The sequence below is a fragment of the Trachemys scripta genome, chromosome 12 (assembly GCF_013100865.1).
Source record: "Trachemys scripta elegans isolate TJP31775 chromosome 12, CAS_Tse_1.0, whole genome shotgun sequence".
Lineage (NCBI taxonomy): Eukaryota > Metazoa > Chordata > Testudines > Emydidae > Trachemys > Trachemys scripta.
The window spans coordinates 41545653-41571200 of NC_048309.1; the positions used below are offsets into that span (position 1 = coordinate 41545653).

Here is a 25548-nt window from a genome sequence, read left to right on the forward strand (position 1 = left end):
CGGCTGGCTGCTGAGGAGAGGGAAGGGTTCGTAGGGGGCGTATGGAGCGGCTGGCTGCTGAGGAGAGGGAAGGGCTCGTAGGGGCGTATGGGGCAGGGTGAAAACACATCTGACACCAGTTCCGAACTCCGCAGGTCCAGGGAAACTTTCCCCGTAGATGGACAAAGCCCCAAGCTGCCGCACAATCCTGCTTTTCTCACACACCCCACTGGCCTCACTGCGATGAATGGGGACACGGAAGGGAGCCAAGACATTGGCATTTGGCCCCTGAGCCACGTGTCTGAACCTGCCAGGGAACCTTTCCCTCTGGCCCCTGCACATCTCACTGGAGCTGGTCCCTGGATGGGGAGTTCAGTGCCGGTGTCAGCGGGTATTGCAGCCCAATGGACAGGGCCGGCTCTGGCTTTTTTGCCGCCCTAGTCAAAAAAGCCTCCCGCCGCCCCCTGCTCCCCGGCGGGGAGCACAGCAGGGGAGGGCAGTGAGCTCAGCTGTGGCCCCGCTCTCCCCGGGTGAGCGCCGCCCCCCTCCAGGTCCCGCCCCAGCACATGCTTGGAGGGCTGGTGCCTCGAGCCAGCCCTGCCAATGGAGCCCCGTGAACTGACCTCTTCCCACTCACTGACCCCACAGGCCACCTGTCACACAGCCCCACTGCACATGGGCAAGGGATTCCAGAGCTGAGATTCACTGCATCCAATTAATAATTTTACTCCCTTACGAGCCAGCTCCATTTCTCTCTTTGTTTCTTTTAGAACAAACAAACAATTTCCTCATTGTGTGGCAACACTCTACGGGGATCTCTCAGTCTCTCACCACCGAGCAAAGTGATTGAAATCGGGCCCTAAGCTTCAGTCACGGGAATCGAGCCCTTTCAAGGCATCTGCTTGTTTTTTCCATGTCTAAAGTGTAGTGAGCATCCCAGCGCGCTGTGCCCGGCGCTGCACACACACACAGGCTGCGATAGTCTGACAGCCTACCTCTGAGCCCTAATGCAAGGAACAAATCACATCAGAGTTTGTGTCCCTTATAAGGAGCGCAATATGCAAACGAGAGTGAGTTTCCTGTTTAAATCTGTCCCTCTCCCTGCCCAGGCTGCACCCGGAGAGACAATCCGCAGCCCCTGGGTCTGTGCAATTACCAGCCAGTCCCCTGAGAACTTTCCCCTCCAGCACCCGGGACAATGAGACTTTGGCTCCATTTGGTTCTCATTGTAGCGGCTCTGGAAGGTATTTTCTAACCTAAATGCACTGGAGAGGCAGACAAATAGTGTATGTTTGATATTTTGATACTAATATTTCTATCGAATCTTTATCCCCAGGTGTCCGGTCCCAGGTGCAGCTGGTGGAGTCTGGAGGGGATATGAAAAAGCCCGGAGACTCTCTCCGCCTCTCCTGCAAAGTCTCCGGGTTCACCTTCAGCGGCTACACTATGTACTGGGTCCGACAGGCTCCCGGGAAGGGATTGGAGTGGGTGTCACGTATTTACGATGACGGGAGTGCTGTGTACTACGCCGACACAGTGAAAGGGCGATTCACCATCTCCAGGGACAATCCCAAGAACCTGCTGTATCTGCAAATGAGCAATTTGAAGCCTGAGGACACCGGCCGCTATTACTGTGCGAGAGACACACAGTGAAGAGAAACTACGAGTGGCTAATACAAAAACCCGATCTGCAGAATCCCCCTTCTCCCATGCGCCGCATGGGGGCAGCTGTTCCACACAGGACATAGGCACTGGGGATAGCCATGAGAAGAGACCTCTCCCTTCCCCCAGGGGAATAAGAATCTGCTTATTTTTATTTTAACCCTATAATTTTAACCCTATAATTTTTATTTTAACCCTATAATTGCCTGGCAATGTCACCCACTGCAGCACGAAATCCTGAGGGGCCTGCGGTGCAGGGGTCACTCGGCTCCTGAATAAACCCCTGTTTTCCGATTTTCAAAACAGCCGCCTCACTTTAATCACCCAACTCCCATCTGAAAATCACAGTCCAGACTCTCAGCTGGTGTCAACGGGCGGAGCCAGGGATCCAGCCCATAATATATTTCCATAATAGAATATAGTAACCAAGGAGCTACCAGTGTTGAGCCAGTCGCGTGACTGAGGGTCTAGATCGGAGCCCAGCAGGGGTCTTTGGAGGTGCTCAGGTGGAAGCAGAGCCCCACTGGTGGTGGGTCAGGGGCAGGCGATCAGAGCGTAGGGCTGGGGGCACTGCCCGGCCTCTGCTGGTCTCCTCTCGGGCTGAGGAACCGTAATCGGGACATGTAGGGACGGGAGGATATTCTACACAGGAACAGTTTTAAACCCAGGCTTTCAAAAACAACGTAACACTTATCTAGGGCAGATGTCTGGCTTGTAGCAGAAAACTGGGAGCTCTCGATTTTTTTTTTCTGGGAAACAGATAGCAACAAACACCTTGAAATTTTGGGAGGGAGGAACATTCCCTGCAGACAAACCCTGGAGTAACCCAGAGGCTCTCCCTCATGGCAAGGGTGGCAGTCGTGTCCAGCAGAGGGATGCCAGTTTGGCGGGCGGGGGGGGCGGGGTGTAGACCGAGCCTGTGCTATTCAAGGCTTTAGAAGGAAGTAGCTGAGGCAGATCCAGAGGGTGAGGGTTCCTCAAACCCTGCCCGGACTAAAATCCCGTTTAATTCTTATTTTTCCAGTAAAGGAGACTGGTCCTTCTCTCTGATCAACCCCCTCCCCCCCCCGACCCCCGAACAAAGGTTCAGATGATCCAGGCAAGCAGTTTGTGTGTTATAAAGAGGGGCACATGCAACTGAGGGTGAGTTTCCTGGTTAAATCTGTCTCCCTCTCTGCCCAGGCTGTACCCGGAGAGACAATCCGCAGCCCCTGGGTCTGTGCTGTTACCCCCCTGAGAACTCTCCCCTCACCCCAACACCAGGGAAATGAGCCTTTGGTGCCATAGAAAACCACAGGCACCTGAACCCCTGGAGAGATCGGCACCTAAGAATGGGATTCACAAAACACAGCGCAGTAGGCAGGGTACCGTGGAAGCTAGTCAATGGGAAATTCAGAGAAGTGTGCCCTAAACTCTCTCCCTCTCACAGAGACAGTCTGGGCTGCGCTGCCGTTCTCTCTGCTGGCTCTTCAGGAACGCGAACCCCGCTCTGGAATCAGGCACCGTAGCTGCCTCAGGCCTTTCTTGTGAGAACGGCACCGAGCATTGCACAAAACGGTCAGGAAAAGCCGGGTTAGGCACACAGGCAGGGTTCGGTTCTTGGTCAGATTTGAAGTAAAACATGGAGACTTTTATCTTCTCTCAGGAATAGCGGATGAGGAACCTAGGGTAAATTATAAAGATTTTTGTCATTTTATCCGGCATAAGTTAAAGTTTTTCACTGTTTGAAAATCCATTAACTTCAGTGGAGTGACCAGTGTTTTACAGCTGAGGGAGGCAGAGCAGAAAGCACCAATACAGAGCAGAGCCCTGCCTGCCTCACTCCAACCGCTCCTCTCCTTGCAATTCACGAGGGAGCTCCGGGGGGTGAAGTGAACCGCGATTGTCCAGTGTGGTGAAAGCTACCAGGAAATATTTCCCACTAGACAGAGCCCAGGTCGGTGGAGCCGCAGCTTCTGGGAAAGGGGCTGAGCCGGGGTTGAGTCCCAGCTACTCCCCAGCGCCCCGGGGCGTCATTCTGTCTCCAGGGGTGTCCCAGCCCAATGGAACCCTGTGACCCAACCCCTCCCCTGGCACTGACCTCACTTACCCGCCGTACCACAGCCCCACTACGCCTGGGCGGGGGCTCCAGGGCTGAGTCTCCCACCCCTCTACAAACTGACAGCAATCGGGCCCTGAAGTTGTGTCCTCCCCTTTCCCACCCATCCCACTATCGCTGCCCCTCGAGGAGTGGTAGAAGAATTTGTGATATATTTAATTGGTTTTTTATCATTTCATTGCAGCTCAGGCCTCACCCTTTACTAAAACCACCATGAAAACAAGGAAGAGGAGCTGACAGGGAATGTAGGTAGACGAGGTGAGAATCTATAGCAGGCTAAATAAACCCCAACTATAACAATGCAGCTACGGGCTGTATTTGCCAATGAACAGCCTCAGATCCGAGCACCCCGCTCCGTATTTCTGTGCCAGATATGGACACCGCAGGACGGTGATCCAACCTATTATAAATAGACAGAAAGAGATTTCTGCTACACCTGGATAATGGCCTTTCTGCCATCTTCCCGGTGCTCCGGTACATTATCCCTTGGGGATCAGTTAAACGAGAGGGTTTTATTTACAGAAGTGGTTTTAAAGGGAACTACAAGAGTTAGGCCATTAATTCACACTGATGCTGCACTCAATGCTTGCTGAACGCCTGACTCCCTAGGTGCCTTTGAAAATCGCACCATGAGCAAAGGGCCAGAAGTGTGAACGTGGCACTTATACACTGCTTTTAAAATGCATATCGCAGTCAGAGATTGTTTGGGGGTGAAAACTGCAGATGAGCTAAAAACTTTGTCTCTGATTTTTTTTATAAAGGAGCCTAAGAGAATTAGGTGCCAACATCCTTGGGGCTGTCAGTGGGAGTTAGAAACCTAACACCATTATCCTCCATTGAAGATGCAGGCCTACAGTTCTACTTCCGACCCCGCCTTAAAAGATAGGAGAAGTGTTTCACATGTATCTGATTTTGTTAGCCAAATGGGCTCGTTTCCCCCTGGAGCTGCCCAATTACCCCAAGGAGGCACGGGAGTCTAGAAGACGGCTTTAGGTTTTTATTGACCAGTCAGCTGAGTGTGTGCTCTCCTCGGCTAATGCCAGAGAGAGAGCCCCTTACAAGTGCAGAGCAGCCTTTTTATACCTAGCAACAAACAACTTAGCATGCATACCTTATACGTATATGCGGAAGGAACATTTCAAAGGGCATTGTATGCAGATTGAGAGAGGGGCAAGGGAATGGATACATAACAGGATGCGGTTTAACATTTTACTTGAACTTATCACCTCTTTCCTTAGCACCCCCCTTCTCTCCCCCCCTGCACTCCACTCTGAGGCATATGTTAGACTAAAATAGCAGTGCCTGTCTGTCTCACCTAGGCTGGTGGTTTGGCCACCTTGTCTTATCGCATAATCTTGCTGCACAGAGGGCTGCAGCGGGTATTTTGCAGAGACAGCCGTTGCTCCTGATATGACAGCTGGGCTTATAAGCAAATAGTTGACCTGTTGCTCTAACAATTCCAATAATCACAAGTAATTTAATTTGCTTCTCTCCTGCCAGGTAGCCAAAAATTCTTGTCTCTCAGGGCCTGATCCAGAGCCACTAAGGCCAGTCTGTTGGGATCCTGGAGATGGGCGGGCAGAGCCTGCCCACTGCTAAAGGACCTCCCCCAGCCTAAGGGGAGAGCCACAAGGTCCAGGATCTCAATTAAGTCGGGGGCCAACTACGGATATAACAGGGACGGGAGTGAGGTCACAGGGCTAAATGCAGGGAACCAGACAGGGACACCGAGCAGAGAACCCCAGACAGCGACCACTGCTCCTCCAAGGCGTCAAGGGAGCCAGCGGACGCAGCCCAGAGGAACTCTGCCCGGATGCCTGAGACCAGGGAGGAGTGGTCACAGAGCACCCCCTCATCCACCATCCTCTTCCTGGTGACTAAGGCCAGAGAGAGCATTTGCCTTGAACAAAACAGACTAGTTCAAGCCCTAGCAGTTGTCTGGGAATTGGAGGTCATCGACATCCTGTCATTATTTTGACACTGCAACGGAAGTAGAAACATGATACACTGTGCGGTGGACGCTGCATATACACAGCGCAAGGGACAGTCTGACTCCTCCCTTCTATCTGAACTCCAGTGCAGGTAATTCAGATTATAAATGGAAGGGGCTTGTGTGTTTTATAAGGAGCGGGATATGCAAATGGGGGTGACATTTCCTGTTTAAATTTGTCCCTCCCTCTGCCCAGGCTGCACCCCGAGAGACAATTCAGAGCCGTGTAATTGTGCAGTTACCAACCAATCCCCACCGTGAGAAATTCCACTTTAATCACTGGGGGAAATGGCACCTTGGATTCACTTACTTTTGCAGTAGCATCTTTGAAAGATTGTTTGGTGCGCTCAGTAATTTTGTGAAACAGGTGAATATATTATATTGTCACTCTTTTTATACTAACATCTATAACGTGCCTTTATTCCCAGCTGCCCTGTCTCAGGTCCAGCTGGTGGAGTCCGGAGGGTGTGTGAAAAAGCCCGGAGACTCTCTCCGCCTCTCCTGNGGTAGTTTATCGCCAATGGGTAAACCTGTATGCAAATCCCTGACCCAGCGGGTGCTCCTGGGTCCCAGACCAGTGCTCTGTCCTCTGGACCCACCTTCCTACCCTCACAGCGGCCATGTCCTGCCATGTGCGCTGAGCTGAGCACACGGTCTGTGGGGTGTAAAGGGGGCATCTGCCCTGAGGGGACAGCACCATGTAGTGAGCATTCACCCCCGTCATCTCTTATACCCACCCTGGGAACCCGTATGCAAATCCCTGCCCCAGGGGTTCCTGTTAAATACAAACCCCCGGTTCTCGGAGCCTCAGTCTCTCCCCAGACACAGAACTGCCTGGTCCTGCCCGAAGGGGAGTTTCCCTCATTGCATGAAAACCAGAATGAAATCTCTGTTGCTTTTCCTTTCCCTGTTCTCCACCCTCACCTGTAAGTCAGGGTAGAGTCTCCCTGGGCTGTGGGGAAGTGGGGGAATTAGGGACACGCACACACACACACATTCAGTGGCTAAATCATCCCTGGATTTCTTTCCCTTTTCCCAGGTGTTCTCTCCCAGGTGCAGCTGGTCCAGTCGGGCCCAGGAATGGTGAAACCCGGAGAGACCCTCGCACTGACCTGCGCTGTCTCGGATGTCTCCATCACTGACAGGAGCTATGATTGGAACTGGATTCGGCAGCCCCCCGGGAAAGGGCTGGAGTGGATGGGACGGGTATATCCGTATAGTAGTGGTGCCACAAACTATGCCCCATCTCTCCAAGCCCGAATCACCATCTCTGCAGACACTGCCAAGAACCAGTTCTCCCTGCAGCTCCGCTCGCTGACAGCTGCAGACACCGCCACCTATTACTGCGCCAGAGACACAGTGACACAGAGCAAAACAGCGACTGGCACAAAAAGGGGAAACGGTTTCCAAACAGCCCAGGGAGGGAGCCCACAGTCACAGGGATAGGCGAGCCCATTGAGAGAAACAGATGCACACACGGTGCACTGACTATGAACAAAACACCTAGAAATAGTTTTGTTTTGGTTTTAATCCATGCTGTATTTACCCAGTTTCTCTGGACACGCCTTAGCTTCCGCGGCCACAGAAATCGTCTCAAACTCACTATTAAAACAAAGGTATTTCTTTCATTTAATGGCTATCGGAGCGGGCAGGGAAATATTCATGGAATTAAGAGCTACAAAATAATCGCCCGGTGCGTCTGTTTGGGAGCACGTTGTTTGAAAGCAAACAGCCAACACCTCACTCTGGCTCTGTGCCTGCACCGTGCTGAGCCGGGTAAATCTCTTCCCCCTCAGCCCCTTGATAAATCTCTGTGGGTGAAATTCATCCTGGTGCCGAGAACCCGGCACAAAGACCTGACCCCTAGTGAGCCCCACCTAACCACGAAGTGCCCTTTTAATAGTTCACAGGCCTAGTCCTTTCATCTGTGCAAGACCCAACTTCTCTGTTTTTACCGCATTTCCCCTAAGATGCTGCCTTCTCTGCCTCTGTGCCCCAGATTCAGCCTCATGGAACCAACTCGTAACAAAATACAAGTTTACAGAGATCCAAACACAAGGCATAGTTCAAATTTCACAAGAATGTCTCAGTCCCACGCAGACGTTTAGCGATGAACAATCCAGCTTCTCCGCTGCTCTGTACCTTGTGGTCCATTGTTAACCTCTGCGGAGTGGATGGGGTGTGGGCCTGTTCTGATGTACAGCGTCTCCTGCACTTTCAGAACAGGGGCAGTTTCAGCTCAAATGTCTAGAGTCTGCTACAGCTGGTGCATAGAACAGGGGCAGAAGCCCAGTTTGTCAGGTGACCAGAGTCACAACATAAATAACCTGCTGATGAAGACTCCAACTCCACCAGAGACGTCCTTTGGGGCCATCTGCCTGTCCCAAGTCAGGATAAAGGAGGAGGGTTGGGCGTGGGGCTAGCAACTCCACCCCGTAAAAAATCAACTTGCTACAGAAACGCCAACAATAGAGATAACAGAGACTTTTAGCCTATAAAAAGAAGGGTCTTCAACTCAAAGACGCATGACGCTGGGGGGTGAAAGTCGTAAGGAAGCCACTAAGCCGATTACCCTTCTTGCAACCAGGAGGATTACCATCGGTACATGGAACGTGAGGACCATGTACGAGTCAAGAAAGACGGCGCAGGTCGCAGCAGAGATGAGGAGCAACAACCTGACCCTACTAGGCATTCGCGAGACAAGATGGACGCAAGCAGGACAGAGACGATTGTTGACAGGAGAGCTGTTGCTGTATTCTGGACATGAAGAGAGCGACGCACCCCACACACAGGGAGTAGGCTTCATGTTGTCCAAGCAGGCACAGAGAGCACTGATTGGTTGGGAGGCACATGGTTCCAGGATCATCACAGCATCCTTCAGAACTAAAATGAAGAGGATTAAGATGAATGTTATACAGTGATATGCTCCAACCAATAACAGTGAAGAGGGGGACAAAGACTATTTTTACAACAGACTTCAGAAAATATTAGAGATTCCCCCAGACAAAGACATCACCATCCTTAGGGGAGACTTTAATGCCAAAATTGGACCTGACAACACAGGTTATGAACAAGTCATGGGGACCCACGCACTGGGAGAGATGAGCGAGAATGGAGAGAGATTTGTGGATCTGTGTGCACTTAACAACCTTCCTTACAAGCGGATCCACAAGAGTACCTGGGTATTGCCAGCAGGCACGATAGAAAACCAGATCGATCATGTCTGTATTAGCAAGAAGTCCAGAAGATCTTTGCAGGACGTTAGAGTTAGAAGAGGAGCAGACGTAGTGTCCAACCATCACTTACTGGTGGCTAGATTGAAGCTGAAGCTGAAGAAGAACTGGATAGACGCGTCAGATAGAAGAGCGAAGTACAATGTCAGCCTTTTGAAGGATCATAAGACCAAGGAAGATTTTGGACTGCAGCTGAAGAATAAGTTTTCAGTACTACAGGATCGGTCTGAGGAAGAGGAAGACAGTGTACCCAACAGATGGCAGAAAGTGAGAGAGACACTTAGGTCAGCATGCCAGGAAGTGCTTGGAATCAAGAAATACCAGCAGAAAGAGTGGATCACAGCAGAGACCTTGACTAAGATAGAAGATAGAAAGAAGAAGAAGGCAGTAGTTAATAACAGCAGGACTAGAGTAGCAAAGGCTAAAGCGCAAGAAGAGTATGCTGAAGCCCATAGAGTGGTGAAGAGGAATATTAGGAAGGATAAGAGAGATTATGTGGATGGACTGGCAGCAGAAGCGGAGCAGGCAGCATACAACGGTAACATGAAACAGCTGTATGACATCACCAAGCGACTGTCTGGAAAGTTCAGCAAACCAGAACGTCCCGTCAAAGACAAGCAGGGAAAGTCTATAACAGAAATAGAACAAAGATGAATAGATGGGCGGAGTGCTTTGAGGAACTCCTGAATAGACCAGCACCACTAAATCCACCAGACATCAACCCAGCCAACGAAGACCTTCCAATCAACTGTGATAGACCTACCAGAGATGAGATCAGAAAAGCCATCACTATGATGAAGAACAGGAAGACGGCTGGACCTGACGATATTCCAGCAGAGGCGCTGAATGTAGATCTGGACGCTTCAGTGGAAATGCTGTACCCCCTCTTTGAGAAGATATGGGAAGAAGAAGTGATTCCGGCAGACTGGAAAGAGGGATACCTTATTAAAATCCCCAAGAAAGGAGACCTCAGCAATTGTGCCAACTACAGAGGAATCACACTTCTGTTGGTGCCAGGGAAGGTCTTCAACCGAGTCCTCTAAGAGAGAATGAAGGATGCCGTCGATCCACAGCTACGAGATGAGCAGGCACGTTTCCGGCAAAACAGATCATGCACGGACCAGATAGCAACGCTCCACATCATAGTCGAGCAGTCTATGGAATGGAACTCCTCGTTGTACATCAACTTTGTTGACTATGAGAAAGCATTCGATAGCGTGGATCGAGAGACTCTCTGGAAGCTCCTTCGGCACTATGGCATTCCAGCAAAGGTGTTCAACCTGATTAAGAACTTATATGATGGCATACAATGTAGAGTGATCCATGGAGGGCAAACAGCTTCCAGGTGCGAACCGGAGTCAGACAAGGATGCTTGTTGTCACCATTTCTCTTTCTCCTTGTCATTGATTGGATTATGAAGACATCCACTTATGAGAGCTGGAACGGAATCCAGTGGACGTTGTGGACCCAGCTTGATGACCTGGACTTTGGTTCGGGACTATTTAGAAAAACTGGACGTGCACAAGTCCATGGGGCCGGATGCGCTGCATCCGAGGGTGCTAAAGGAGTTGGCGGGTGAGATTGCAGAGCCATTAGCCATTATTTTTGAAAACTCATGGCGATCGGGGGAGGTCCCAGATGACTTGAAAAAGGCTAATGTAGTGCCCATCTTTAAAAAAGGGAAGAAGGAGGATCCGGGGAACTACAGGCCAGTCAGCCTCACCTCAGTCCCTGGAAAAATCATGGAGAAGGTCCTCAAGGAATCAATTATGAAACATTTAGAGGAGATGAAAGTGATCAGGAACAGTCAGCATGGATTCACCAAGGGGAAGTCGTGCCTGACTAACCTAATTGCCTTCTATGATGAGATAACTGGCTCTGTGGATGAGGGGAAAGCTGTGGATGTGTTATTCCTTGACTTTAGCAAAGCTTTTGATACGGTCTCCCACAGTATTCTTGCCGCCAAGTTAAAGAAGTATGGGCTGGATGAATGGACTGTAAGGTGGATAGATCGTCGGGCTCAACGGGTAGTGATCAATGGCTCCATGTCTAGTTGGCAGCCGGTTTCAAGCGGAGTGCCCCAAGGGTCGGTCCTGGGGCCGGTTTTGTTTAATATCTTTATTAATGATCTGGAGGATGGTGTGGACTGCACTCTCAGCAAGTTTGCAGATGACACTAAACTAGGAGGCGTGGTAGATACACTAGAGGGTAGGGATCGGATACAGAGGGACCTAGACAAATTAGAGGATTGGGCAGAAAAAAACCTGATGAGGTTCAACAAGGACAAGTGCAGAGTCCTGCACTTAGGACGGAAGAATCCCATGCACTGCTACAGACTAGGGACCGAATGGCTAGGTAGCAGTTCTGCTGAAAAGGACCTAGGGGTCACAGTGGACGAGAAGCTGGATATGAGTCAACAGTGTGCTCTTGTTGCCAAGAAGGCTAACGGCATTTTGGGCTGTATAAGTAAGGGCATTGCCAGCAGATCGAGGAACGTGATCGTTCCCCTTTATTCGACATTGGTGAGGCCTCATCTGGAATACTGTGTCCAGTTTTGGGCCCCACACTACAAGAAGGATGTGGAAAAATTGGAAAGAGTCCAATGGAGGGCAACAAAAATGATTAGGGGTCTGGAGCACATGACTTATGAGGAGAGGCTGAGGGAACTGGGATTGTTTAGTCTCCAGAAGAGAAGAATGAGGGGGGATTTGATAGCAGCCTTCAACTACCTGAAGGGGGGTTCCAAAGAGGATGGAGCTCGGCTGTTCTCAGTGGTGGCAGATGACAGAACAAGGAGCAATGGTCTCAAGTTGCAGTGGGGGAGGTCCAGGTTGGATATTAGGAAACACTATTTCACTAGGAGGGTGGTGAAGCACTGGAATGCGTTACCTAGGGAGGTGGTGGAGTCTCCTTCCTTGGAGGTTTTTAAGGCCCGGCTTGACAAAGCCCTGGCTGGGATGATTTAGTTGGGAATTGGTCCTGCTTTGAGCAGGGGGTTGGACTAGATGACCTCTTGAGGTCCCTTCCAACCCTGATATTCTATGATTCTATGAAACCTCTTAAGACACAGAAATCCAATCATGTTCTTTAAAAAGGTAATTAAAGAAAGAAAGAAAGAAAGAAAGAAAGAAAGAAAGAAAGAAAGAAAGAAAGAAAGAAAGAAAGAAAGAAAGAAATACATCTGGGAACTCAGGCTATTTCTAGATTTTAAAAGAACGACGACAAGGATTAAGCACCAAGAATAGCCCTCTTGGGGTCCAGCTTAAAGGTTACACAAGGAAACTAAAGCACCTGGGGTTAGCACAGAGGAATTCACAAGCCAAAATAAACAGATCCCTGATTGCGTCAATCTAACATTTCCTGTCTAACTTTTCTACTTCCATATCTGGGGTTCCAAATGAGTAGTTTCTAGGTATGATACTGATAATTTGTATACCTGGTCCCAAGCTTCTTACAGCATAATTGCTGCTCTGTCCCTCTGCAGGGAGAGAGCAAAAGACCCCTACACCTACCAGTTTTCCCCAATGTGAAAGGGTACAGCTTCCCTATTGGTTCCCCTGGTCAGGTGCCAACTCATTTTAAGCTTCCCTCTTAACCCCTTACAGGTAAGGCGATTAGGGTACAGCTGCTAAGGAGAATTCTATAGCTAACTGAATGGTTGGGGAGTTACACAAGGATGCTCCCCCCACCCCCCATTTATCACAGGAAGGGAGGGGTCTGTGATAAAGGACTTTCTTTGTAAAGGGGCCAGCACAAAGGCCTTTGCACCTGCTGAACCCCACCTAAGCCTTCTGTGGCTACATGACTTTTATTCTTTGTCTGTGGCAAAGCAACTTGACTCCAATATCCTTTTGATCGTTATAACCTGAAGCATAAGTTTTATGAAGCATCTTTGTAAACTCTTTCCATACTCATTCTCCAAATCATCCTGCAAAGGAACTGTTCAGTGATATAAATAATTGCTGGTATGTAACATTGGCCACGGCACTGAAGGGAAGAAAGACAGAGATTAGATAGATAGATAGATAGATCGATCACTCAACTGCTTTCATTTAGTGGTTATATATTTTCAAATTAAAAGGTACAAAGAAATGTAGTTAGTGGACTCTGTGACCCACCTGCTATTAGATTTAACAACATGATTTAGTGTCACTCCTCCTGGATCCCATCTTATATTGTCTCCACCCTCCCCCCACCCATGCAAATGAGCTCCCCGGGGCCCTGTTCATAGCCCAGTCCCGGCCGCTCACCCCGCTCAGAGCCAGCGCCGGGCTTCAGCTTCCCATCCCGCCTGGGGAACGAGCCGCCAGCCGCAGACATGACCCCCAGCCTGGCCATCGCCTTCCTCCTGCTGCTCCCAGCGGGTACGGGCGGGACCTGCGCTGGTGCTGGGCGCCCGGTACCGCGTGTTCCCTAATAACTGCACCTCTCCGAATCACTGCAATATTTCCTCTTTATTTCCCCCTCTGCAGGTGTCTATTCCCAGATCAGTCTGGTGGAGTCCGGTGGGGGAATCAAGAAGCCCGGGGAGACCCTCAAACTGACCTGCACCGTGTCCGGATTCTCTCTCACTAGCTACGCAGTGCACTGGGCCCGCCAGCCAGCGGGGAAAGGGCTGGAATGGATGGGAGTTATCTGGAGTGGTGGAAGCAATAACTATAATGATGCTCTCAAAAATCGCCTCACCATCACCAGAGACACCTCCAAAAGCCAAGTGTACCTGCAACTGACCGGCCTACAGCCTGCAGACACCTCCATGTATTACTGTGCCGGAGACACACAGTGAGCGGGAACCTATCAGAGCCAGCACTAAAACTAACCGTGCAGAGAACCAGCCTTCCTGTGTGAGCTGTCGAGAGCAGCAGCTGCCAGCACCGCGGTCTCGCTGCTTGATTAGCCTTTTGCTTCATGCAGATTCCTCAGCAAGTTACAAGCGCTTGTGAGTTAAACTCCATATTACCCGAAATCACCCAGTGAATCAGAAACACCAAGACTGGGAATGGAACCCAGGCGTCCTGACTCCCAGGGCCCTGCTCTACCAATTTGTCTATTGTGCTAACAAGTGGAAGGAAAGACCCCAGAAATATTGATACCTACACTCACGCTATAGCAACTAGATTATTCTTCCCTCCCATGGCTGGGATAATAAACAAGGCATCTTTATACCGGTGCCCGCTGCAGACACTAGAGCCTGACTATCATATGAGAGCCAGGAACAGAGCTCAGACCTTCTGTTTCATGGAGAACAAAGTCTAAATCATTGGTTCAAGGGCACGTGGACAGAAAGAAAAAAGCCAACACCTCACTCTGGAGTCTGGCCCTGTGCCTGCAAGGAGTTGAGGGGGCTAAATCTCTCCCCCCTCAGGACACTGATAAATCTGTGCCAGGGCCGGCTCGGGTTTTTTGCCGTCCCAAGCAAAAAACAAAACAAAACAAAAAAAAACTCTGAGAGCGCAACTGCTGAAGCAAAAAAAACAAAAAACCTCCTGGCATGCCGCCCCTGGAATTCCGGGTCCCTCAGTCCCTCTCTTCCTTTGCGCTGCCACCAAAGTGCCGCTGAAGAGGAAGAGAGGGAGTGCTGGGAACAGAGCCCGGGGCTGGACCAGACAAACTTCTGCAGGGTCTAGTTCTCGTTAAGATCTTGCCATCCTTACTAATGGGACTGACCCCACTGGCTCCGGTGGAACACTTTGTGGGGTAAGGATTACTCAGGCTAGGAAGGGTTTGCAGGGCCACTCTCAAAATCCCAATGGAGTTGAAATCAAGAACCTCTCCGAGCGCAGACCTCACTGTCTCCAATCAGGCTTGCCTCTCTGGGCTCGAATCCATGTAGGGTTTAAACAGAAATCGGTACCGTTTCCAAGCTAACCAGTTTGCATCACACTCAGGAGCCCTCAATCCTGAATTTCGGGGGTGTGCAAGGGGCCAGCACATCTGGAAAGAGGAGAGCACATAGGGGCTAGCACAGACGTGTCAGCCAATGCAGGGTCCCTTCACTGGGATACCTTGTAACCGCAATGGTTTATAACAGAGATCGGCAACCGTTGGCACGCGGCTCGCCAGGGTAAGCCCCCTGGCTGGCCGGGCCGGTTTGGTTACCTGCTGCATCTGCAGGTTCCGCCAATCGCGGTTCCCACTCACCACAGTTCGCCGCTCCTGGCCAATGGGGGCGGCGCGAAGCGGCGCAGGCCAAGGGCTGTGCTGGACGCCGCCCCCATTGGCCTTAGCAGCATCATCGGCCAAACCTGCAGACCCAGCAGGTAAACAAACTGGCCCGGCCAACCAGGGTGCTTACCCTGGGGAGCCGCATGCCAAAGGTTGCCAATCCCTGTAAAGTTTATAATGTAAGAACACAGTCAGGCACCTGAGGGGAGAGATCAAACAGCTGGTTTATGGCTCTCCAGAGTGAAGTTCAGCGTGACAGCTAGATCCCACGTGCATCGACCCTGTCCTCTAAGCGAACATGGACTGGAGCTTGGCAAGGCTAACACAGAGTTCAGGATTTTTCACACTCGTGTGTCTGGTTGGAGAGAGAGATTCCAGACCGGGCGCTCCTAGGGAAACCTAGGGGGACCTGTCTGTACAGATAGGCAGCGTACACAGAGGATCAGGCTGATGCATCCAGCCCCATTTCCACCCCACCATCACCGCTGGAGCCCAATCCCCCAATCGCTCTGTATGACTGCAGCAGGCTGCCCTAGCCAAAGGCACCTGATCTGACAGAGCAGTGTCAAAGGAAGACATGACTCTGAAGAAACAGTGACTGGCCAGAGGGACAGGGCGTAAGGACACGTTTCCAGGAGCGGCAATCTCCTCTCTCTGTGTCTCTGTATTTCTGCAGCACCCCGATGCTTCCACCCAGGCAGCTTTGGGAGAAGCAAAGACTCCCGTGAACGTAACTGTCAGACTCAAACACACTCCTAACAAAGGCGACACCAGACGCCATCCCGGGCTCATTCCGTGCTACTCTGGACACCACGAGACGAGTCAAGGCCAGGCTAACTCCCCCCGCGTGTTCTTTGCTTGTCTGAGAACCAAGCGCTTTCCCGAGCTGCTGCCCGTGGTGCTGGCTTGCAACCAGGGACCCACACGTGCTCCCTCCTGAACACAGCCCCTCTGCCCAGCCGCGGCCCAGAGAGATGGACAAGTGCTGCCCTTGTCACAGGAAAGACGCGAGGCGCTGGGTTGCCTGACAATTGGCTTCTCTCCCTCTCCTGTGCGGGCACATCCACACGAATACAAGATCTGCCAGGGGCACGTGCTTTGCAGGGCTGCATGGAAAGGCGCAGGGCTGGAGCCTACGCCCCCGGGGCAGTCAATGGGAGTTTTCCCCACTGATTCCAGACCTCTGTGACGTAGTTTGCTTCAGCTGTCAGTGGCTGAAACTGGGGCTGAAGGCAGGACTGGGGCCTCCCCTCTGTGACTGCGGCTGGAGCCAGAGCTGGAACCGGGACCTTCACTCCCCTGTCCTGCAACTGGACCTGACTTTGCAACCAGAATCTGCGCCCCTGGCCCTGGGGCTTCTACTGGGGGCTGGAGCCGGGGCCATGAGTCCTGGCCCTGTGGCTTGTGGTGTGGGCTGCAGCAGGGGTCGTACAACCCCTCTTGCAGCTTCCTAGGGCCCCCTCTCATGCCTCTGGTCGGGGCTGTGCACCTGTGTCTGTTGTCGTCGTCGTCTTCCCCCCCTTCCCCCGCCCAATGTGTCCTGATATTTCACTCTTGCGATCTGATCACCCTATACGAAAGTGTCAGGAGGACCCCAGCGCCCTGTGCCCGGCGCTGCACAGACACACAGGACGGGACAGTCTGACTCCCGCACCGGAGCCCTAGGGCGAGTCAGTCAGATCACTGGCAGCAGGAGTGTGTGTCTCTTATAAGAAGGGAAATATGCAAATGAGGGAGACAGTTTCCTGTTTAAATCTGTGCCTCTCTCTGCCCAGGCTGCACCCGGAGACACAATCCACAGCCCCTGGGTCTGTGCAGTGACCAGCCAGTCCCCTGAGAACTTTCCCTCCAGCACCAGAGAAAATGGGATTTTTCCTCCTTGTAATTTTCGCTGTAGCAGCTTTGGAAGGTATTTTCCTCCTCTGAATAACCGGCAGAGTTAGAAGACTATTGTGTTACCGCTGTTTTTATACCGATATTAATGGCCTGTCTTTATTCTCAGGTGTCCGGTCCCAAGCGCTGGTGGAGTCTGGAGGGGATGTGAAAAAGCCCGGAGACTCTCTCCGCCTCTCCTGCAAAGCCTCCGGGTTCGACTTCAGCAGTGCCTACATGAACTGGGTCCGTCAGGCTCCTGGCAAGGGACTAGAATGGGTCGCTCAAATATACCCCGGTGGGAGTACTACATACTACCTTGATTCAGTGAAAGGCCGATTCACCATCTCCAGGGATGATTCCAAGAGTGAGCTGTACCTGCAAATGACCGGCCTGAAGCCCGAGGACACCGCCCGCTATTACTGTGCGAGACACACAGTGAAACGAAACCGGTTTGTGCTCATACAAAAACCCAGGCTGCGGAATCGCCCTTCTCCCAGCAGCCGTGCGGGGGCAGCAGTGACACACACACACACACACACACACATGGCTTCGGGCTCAGACAGGAGACCCAGCAACTGGGTGAATGTAACACAAACCTCCCCTCAGTTTTAACCCTTCCATTCCCGGGCAACGTGACTCTCCTTCCTGCCCAGAGCCCTGCAGGGCCTGCGGTGCAATGATCCCTCGCTTCATCTGTGAACTCCAATCCGGAGTGAGTCCTGTTCTGAGTCGCTCTCCCCTCGCAGACCTGGCACGTTGGCTCTCCCGGGCCCGTCTCTGTGTCAGACTCACAGGACAGCGTCTGTCAGTGTAAAGGGGACAAGTGCATTGGGGTTTGCATCACAGGCAACGGATGGAGCGAATTCCTCATGGGGCCAAATCCTCTGCTAGTGTAAAGTCACCACAACGGCTTCCACTAGACTCAAGTTACTCCTGATTTACACCAGGGAGGCTCTGGCCCTTTCAGCAAACTGGGATGGTTAGCGCATTAATGCAGCGGAAGGTGATTAGTTCATTATGACTGATGTGGGACCCCTCACCGGGGCTTCTCCACCCTTCACAAGCGGTTATTGCCTTTATCCCCACAACGCCACCGGGAGCCCAGGAACTATCACAGCCCCTGGTTCAGAGAGGGGAGACTGAGGCACAGAGAGATGGAGGCTGGGATATGCAAATGGGCCATTCAGAGTCCGGGCGGGGCTGTGGGGCAGAGATCACCCAGCGCCTGAATAAACCCCACTCCGCTGAGCAGGGCCAGCTCTAGCATTTTTGCGGCCCCAAGCAAAAAAAAAATTTGGGGCTGCCCCCTACCCTTTTTTTGGCTTTTACACATTTGCACTTGCTAATTTTTTGTTATTGTTTTGTTTTGTTTTGTTTTGTTTTGTTTTTCTGCGTGCGGTACTCAGGGCCGGTGCAAGGAAGTTTTGCACCCTAGGCGAAACTTCCACCTTGCGCCACCCCTGACACCCAGCTAACTCCACCCCCGGTCCCCGCACGGCAGCCAATCACGCCCCCATGCCCCTCCACCAGAGGAGACCCCCCCCCGGCAGCTAACCCCACCCGCCATCCCCCCCCCCCCGGGGAGCCCCCCCTGCAGCTAACCCCACCAGGGGAGCCCCCCTTCCATGGCAGCTAACCCCGCCCGCCACAGCAGCTATCCCCACCCGAGGAGCCCGCCCCGGCTCACCTCTGCTCTGTCTCCTCCCCTGAGCACGCCGGCTCCGCTGTAATTCTCCTCCGCTCCCAGGCTTGCGGGGCCAATTGGAGGAGAATTAAAGCGGAGGCTGTGTGCTCAGCAGAGGAGGCAGAGTGGAGGTGAACTGGGGCGGGGAGCGGTTTCCCCCCGTTACTGTGGGCAGCCCTCCCCACGCCCCCACGCCCCAGCTCACCTTCACTCCACCTCCTCGCCTGAGTGGGCTTTTAGGTGCCCTCAACCACTAGGCACCCTAGGCGGCCGCCTAGTTCGCCGAGTGGTTGCACTGGCCCTGCTCCCAATGCATCTGCAAATGCTGCAAATGTGGCCACGCCCGTGCGCTGGCAGCTGTCAGTGTGGACAGACTGCAGCGCTTTCCCTACTCAGCTGTACGAAGGCAGGTTTAACTCACAGAGCTGTACAGCTGCAAGTGTAGCCATACCCTCACTTCTACTGACCCTGCCCGTACATTGCATGTTCTGCTTTTAATCGCCCCGCCCATTTCCCACTAGCCCCTGCTCCGCTGGAGAGACACCCAGTGACGTCAGCAGGCTTCGGATCACACCCTGTGACATGAAGGACACTGGACAGAGGTCTCCCTGGTATTTTTCCCCCCACTGGGTGAAACCCGCATGCTACTGCCTGTCCCAGCAGATTCTCCTGAGTCCCTCTCCTCTGGACTCTCCAACCCAGCCTCTCACAGCCACCACCTCCCATTCTAGGTGCGCTGAGCTGCGCACACTGTCTCTCTGGGGTGTTAAGGGGACACCTATTGATACCAAACAGCTCTGTGTTTTGGGGGAACCAGGGGGCAGTCTCTGGGCTGTCTGACTCTTGAGGGACACCATCCGTCTCTGCTTGAAGCAAGAGGGATCAGAGAAAAGGCTTGCAGAGAGCAGTGAAGGGTATTGGGAGACACACCTAGACCCCGCCTGACAAGGGTGACAAGATTAAGACATCTCCATTGTTGTTTCTCTACAAAACCCCCTACCTATGTTCAAGTAAGTGTTCTGATCCAAGCTTAGATCTAAGCTCTGCATCAGTTCCAAGGGGACTCCATCTCCTGACTGATGGTGCTGGGGGCTCTGCCTGTCTCCTGCCCACAGGACCCTGAGCTACCACCATCACCTGGGAACCCTGACCAGTTCAAGCTTCAGGGAGCGGTGAGATCCTCTTCTTTCTCTCTCTCTGTTTTCCCTGCTACCTTAGGTATTAACCTTTGATAATGTCTGTTCTGTTGGTTTAGCCTCCTTGTGTAATTATCACTTTATTCAATAAATAACTTCTATGGTTTAGCTGGTTGCTTCTCTCTCTCTTGCTGAACTTCACTCTTTTGTGTTTTTAGTTTCCCCCATTCACTCTACAGCAACGCTTCTTTTACCTAAGCTAAAGATCCCTGCAGCGCCCAAAATACTGTGGGGTTTGCTCATCAGGTAGGTTACTGCCAGTACAATTGTGTTGTGAGATTGGGGATAGGGATGTCCTGAATCTGGGAAACATAAGGGTGGCAGCTTGAAAGTGCTGCTTGACCCAGTCCACGGAGCCCAGGGACATATAAAGGGTTAGCTTGAAAGTGCTGATTGACCCGGTCCTCTCAGACTTGCTCTGTTAGTGTGTGTGTGTGGGGGGGAGGGCCTGGAAGAACCCAGTCCTGGGGAACCTAGGTCCTGCAGGATAGCTCCATTGGGAGGGGACTTGCAGAAGGGAGAAGTAGAGCTCCATATGAAAACACACATGACACAAGCAGTACATTGATAGAATTACAGACACCCCCCACCCCAAAGAGTAACCCGAATAAATGAACATACGCCAAAGTAAATGGGCAAATCTGGTAACAAATTGGTGGAGATACGTGGGCAGCACATGACCCTAATCACATGGTAATTGTTGAGTAGTTGCTGTGGAGTGGGGAAACTGAGGCACAGACGTGAGTAAACTTTCTTTTTTTTTTCTTTTCCAGACCATGCTCCTTTAGCAAGGAATCTCTCTCATAGACTATTTGGTAACCTTCTGTTAAGGAATTGTGCTGAGAATTCCTGTAGAACTGCAATAAGGAAGTAGAGATGGCTGAAAAAGACCTTTCTGCTGCTCGCTTGAGACAGGAGAACGCCAGCAGGTTAGAGAGATGGGTAATGAAGAAGGGGAAATGCCCCTGGGAAAGGGGGTGTTTTCAGGGTGAGAATCCCCTGACTGAAGCTAGTCTGAGCTTGGAACAATATGGCACAACCGTTAAGCCAGGCGGTAGTGCAAAGGATGCAGCTGCTGCATGGGCATTATTTGATGCATGTCTGGACATGGTTGAAATGGTAAAGAGAGGGCAGGAATCAGAGCTGGAGAAAAAGCAGTTACAACAGCGTTTGAACAAGTGTGAGACAGACGGGTGTGAGTTGATAGCAGAAAAGCTCAGAATGGTGACTGTACTCAGAGATATACAAGAGGAGAGAGACAAGGCCAGCAGGACTGCAGAACAGTAGAGGAAAGGGTTAACACACACAAAAGTTCTGTTAGAAGAAGCAAGAGCAGCAACTCCCTTCTTGGCAGAAGAGAACAGGGCAGCGAAGGCAGCAGCCGACCATCAGGAGTGTGAGGCAAAGATTAGTAACTTGCGTGCCCAACTTAGTGCCCATAAGGGGGTGGTAGCAGCTGTAAGGTTGAGAGAGGATTGTGATTTAGAGCCCCCTGGGAAAACAAAGATACCCCCTGATGCTGTCCCCCAAAAAAACATTTAACCCCGATTGGCCACACAAGTATAATGATGCCCCTATTTCCACAAGGGAGGTTAAGCGCATAGTTGCAGGAGCTGATCTTCCCACAACAGAGCTGGTTACGGATGTAGTAAGGTGATCTCCTAGTCAAGCCAAGGCTATTGCTGAGAGACTGGGGCCACTGAACCGTGACACAGCCGTTGCATGGCTGGCCCGGGTTTGGCAAATGTACCCCTCTGCTGATGGCATGGACTTAACCCAACTGGCTCAGTTATGCGCCTCTCATTGTGATACAGATGCTCTAGACATAGGCATAGGTTCTTGGGAGCGGACTGCCCCTGCACCCCGGGAATGGATGATAAGTGCTCTTAAAATATTACTGCCTGCGTCTTCCCTTAAGAAACTGTATATAATGGAAGAGCAGAAACCAGGAGAGGCCCCAGAAGCTTACCTAATTGGAAAGAAAATGCTGGCAGCCCTCTCTGATTCATTACCCCAGACAGAGGAGAATGGGATTATCACTTTCCAGTATCAGGGACAGGAATTAGTACAGCGCACTTATGAACATCTAACCTGGAGTGAACTAGTGGCAAAAATCAAACAGGCAGGAGATTTGCTGAGAGAAACTCATTTCTTAAAAAGACAAGTCAGCAAAAAGACTATCTCAGAGCCTGGGCAGGCTATCACGTTTACAAATAATGGTCCTCACTCTGCCAGGCACCCTCCCAATCGTAATTCCCCCACCTCCCACAACCCTGGGCAGCGCCAACCCAAGGAGACCCTTAGGAACATGATTTGGAAGGAGCTGGTGAATTTAGTGGAGGATATGGGAAAATATGATCGCCAGCCTCTCAGCATCCTGATTCATGCTTTGTCTCAGGTCATGCGGAGAACAGAGTTAATGCAGGGAGCTCCCCCACAACCCACTGCCCTGGTACGGAGTCCATCCTGCACGTCCACTCCCTGTCAAAGCCAGATCCCTGCCCCCTCTTCTGAGTGGAGGCTCTGGGAGTCTGACGATTAGTAGGGGTGCCCGTTCCCCACGGGCCTCCCCAGCTGATCACAAGACATCAGGGCGACGTATGGAGGAGACCCACTGTGAGGGCTACAGTGGGGAACCCAGGGATGTTAGCCCAATTGCTAGCAAATATGGATATGTCAGTTGTCTCAGAAGTCATTCTGGACTCAGCTGAAACCCAGAAAGATGCTCAGAAAGATGTGTCTGTAGAGCAACCCCTAGCTGAAAAGAGAAAGGACAAAATTTCTGGGGGAAATGAACTGTTGCCTAATAGTGCTCCGAAGGAGTAAAACCTCATGGTAGCTTTTGCAAGCAGTTTGCTGCAACTGAAGGGTGTGGAAGTGGGTTGATGGAGTTAGCTCNTCTGCCTGACACCTCCACACCTGTTCACTGGAACCCCACAGACACCTTATCCCTACCCCCTGTCCTCCCACTGCCATTCCCACCTCACAGAGACCTTATCCCTACCCCCTGTCCTCCCACTGCCATTCCCACCTCACAGAGACCCTCACAGCAGGGCTTATTCCCCTGCCCTCTGTATCTACCCCTACCAGAGGCGGCAGGTTTGTATAATTTTTGGTGGTGCCCAGAACACGTCTAAGTCCTGCCCCTTACACCCGCCCACACACACCTGCCTTGTAAGCCAGTATACAGTAACTCCTCACTTAAAAAGCAACAGAGGGTCCTGTGGCACCTTTAAGACTTTCACAGACCTTGGGAGGCAGGCCAGTCCTCGCCCACAGACAACCCACCAACCTTAACCATATTCTCACCAGCAACCACGCACCGCACCATAACAACTCTAACTCAGGAACCAACCCATGCAACAAACCTCGATGCCAACTCTGCCCACATATCTACACCAGCAACACCATCACTGGACCTAACCAGATCAGCTACAACATCACCGGCTCATTCACCTGCACGTCCACCAATGTTATATATGCCATCATGTGCCAGCAATGCCCCTCTGCTATGTACATTGGCCAAACTGGACAGTCACTACGCAAGAGGATAAATGGACACAAGTCAGATATCAGGAATGGCAATATACAAAAACCTGCAGGAGAACACTTCAGTCTCCCTGGCCACACAATAGCAGATGTAAAGGTAGCCATCTTACAGCAAAAAAACTTCAGGACCAGACTCCAAAGAGAAACTGCTGAGCTCCAGTTCATTTGCAAATTTGACACCATCAGCTCAGGATTAAACAGACTGTGAATGGCTATCCAACTACAGAAGCAGTTTCTCCTCCCTTTGGTGTTCACACCTCAACTGCTAGCAGAGCACCTCACCCTCCCTGATTGAACTAACCTCGTTATCTCCATACTGATTTATACCTGCCTCTGGAAATTTCCATTACTTGCATCTGATGAAGTGGGCATTCACCCACGAAAGCTTATGCTCCAATACTTCTGTTAGTCTTAAAGGTGCCACAGGACCCTCTGTTGCTTTTTACAGATTCAGACTAACACAGCTACCCCTCTGATACTCCTCACTTAAAGTTGTCCTGGTTATCGTTGTTTTGTTGTTATGTTGCTGATCAATTAGAGAAGTGGCTCTCAAACTTTTTTCCCGTGGACCACTTGAAAATTGCTGAGGGTCTTGGTGGACCACTTAATGATCTTTCAAAATGTTGTCCATACCATTAGCTAACTATTGTAAAGCGCTTTGGATAAAAGTGCTATATTAAAAAACCCTAACTAATAATTAACGTTTTTTATTCTACACATAAAAGCACACAACTCATATTTTAATATCAGTAGTCTTAGCCTTTCTAATGTGATGGATGTGCCCACTCTCCCCGCCGCAGCAGCCCCCAAGCTGGGACTGAGAAGAAGGAGGGTTCTCTCTCTCTCTCCCCCATCGCAGTAGCCCCTGAGGTCTGGCTGGAAAGGTGGGGGATCTCTCCCCTGCCACAGCAGCCACAGAGCTGAAGCTGGGAAGGAAGGGGGTCTCTCCCCTGCAGCCGCAGCCCTGAGCATCTTTCTCTGGCTGCCGTAGCCCTGCACATCCCAAATTCCCCCCACCCCCTCTTCTCACACCACTGCCCCCTCCTACCTACTCCTATTCCCCCCAAGGCCACCACCTCACATTACATGTGCATCTTCTCCAGGGTCCAGGCACCTAATTAGTGGAGTCATGCTTGCACAGCTCCACTAATTAGGTGGGTGGCCCTTCATTCTCTCATGTGCATCCGCCCAGGAGTGCACCTTAGAGGGAACTATCCGTGAACCACCTGAATGGAGCTCTCAACAGCCCTGGGAAGTAGGGCAATTCTACTATCCCCATTTTATAAATGGGCAAACTGAGGCACAGAGAAAAAAAACTTTTGAAGTGATAATCAAGCTAGCCCAGTACAGACAGTTTGATAAGAAGTGTGAGAATACTTACAAGGGGAGATAGATTCAATGTTTGTAATGGCTCAGCCATTCCCAGTCCTTAAACTTCAAAAACAGACTCCAAGGAGAGACTGCTGAGCTAGAATTGATATGCAAACTAGACACAATCAACTCCGGTTTGAATAAGGACTGGGAATGGCTGAGCCATTACAAACATTGAATCTATCTCCCCTTGTAAGTATTCTCACACTTCTTATCAAACTGTCTGTACTGGGCTAGCTTGATTATCACTTCAAAAGTTTTTTTTCTCTTAATTAATTGGCCTCTCAGAGTTGGTAAGACAACTCCCACCTGTTTATGCTCTCTGTATGTGTGTATATATATCTCCTCAATATATGTTCCATTCTATATGCATCCGAAGAAGTGGGCTGTAGTCCATGAAAGCTTATGCTCTAATAAATTTGTTAGTCTCTAAGGTGCCACAAGTACTCCTGTTCTTCTTTTTGAGGAAGAATAGATAGAAATATTTGTGGGAAACATTTGGCGATCCCATGGGGGACTGGGAGATATAGGAAGGCTGCGAAAGATGCCAGCAGGGCCTAGAATCCTATGTCAAGGTTTCACGGTGGTGCCTTGCCTCTTTGCTTTCTGGAAGGGAGGAGAAGTCAGCAGCCCTTGACTTAGTCCAGAAATAAAGCCCTGGAAACTTGAGCTTCAATTTCCTGAGGAGCCTAAGGGTGGGAGATGCCTACCTTTGCATAGGGAGTGTCTAAATCCCTTCTAGCTCT

The 25548-nt window shown here is 51.2% G+C and overlaps 1 protein-coding gene and 2 gene segments (V, D, J or C); all 3 read left to right on the plus strand.

Annotated features, from left to right (window-relative positions):
• Positions 1-25548, plus strand: part of LOC117885520 — a 297171-nt gene that overhangs the window by 28636 nt on the left and 242987 nt on the right. The gene's annotated exons all lie outside the window — the stretch shown is intronic.
• Positions 1-25548, plus strand: part of LOC117885743 — a 115782-nt gene that overhangs the window by 18878 nt on the left and 71356 nt on the right.
• Positions 1099-1632, plus strand: LOC117885753. The segment is given in 2 exon segments: positions 1099-1223; positions 1316-1632. Coding segments are annotated over 2 exon segments (363 nt in total).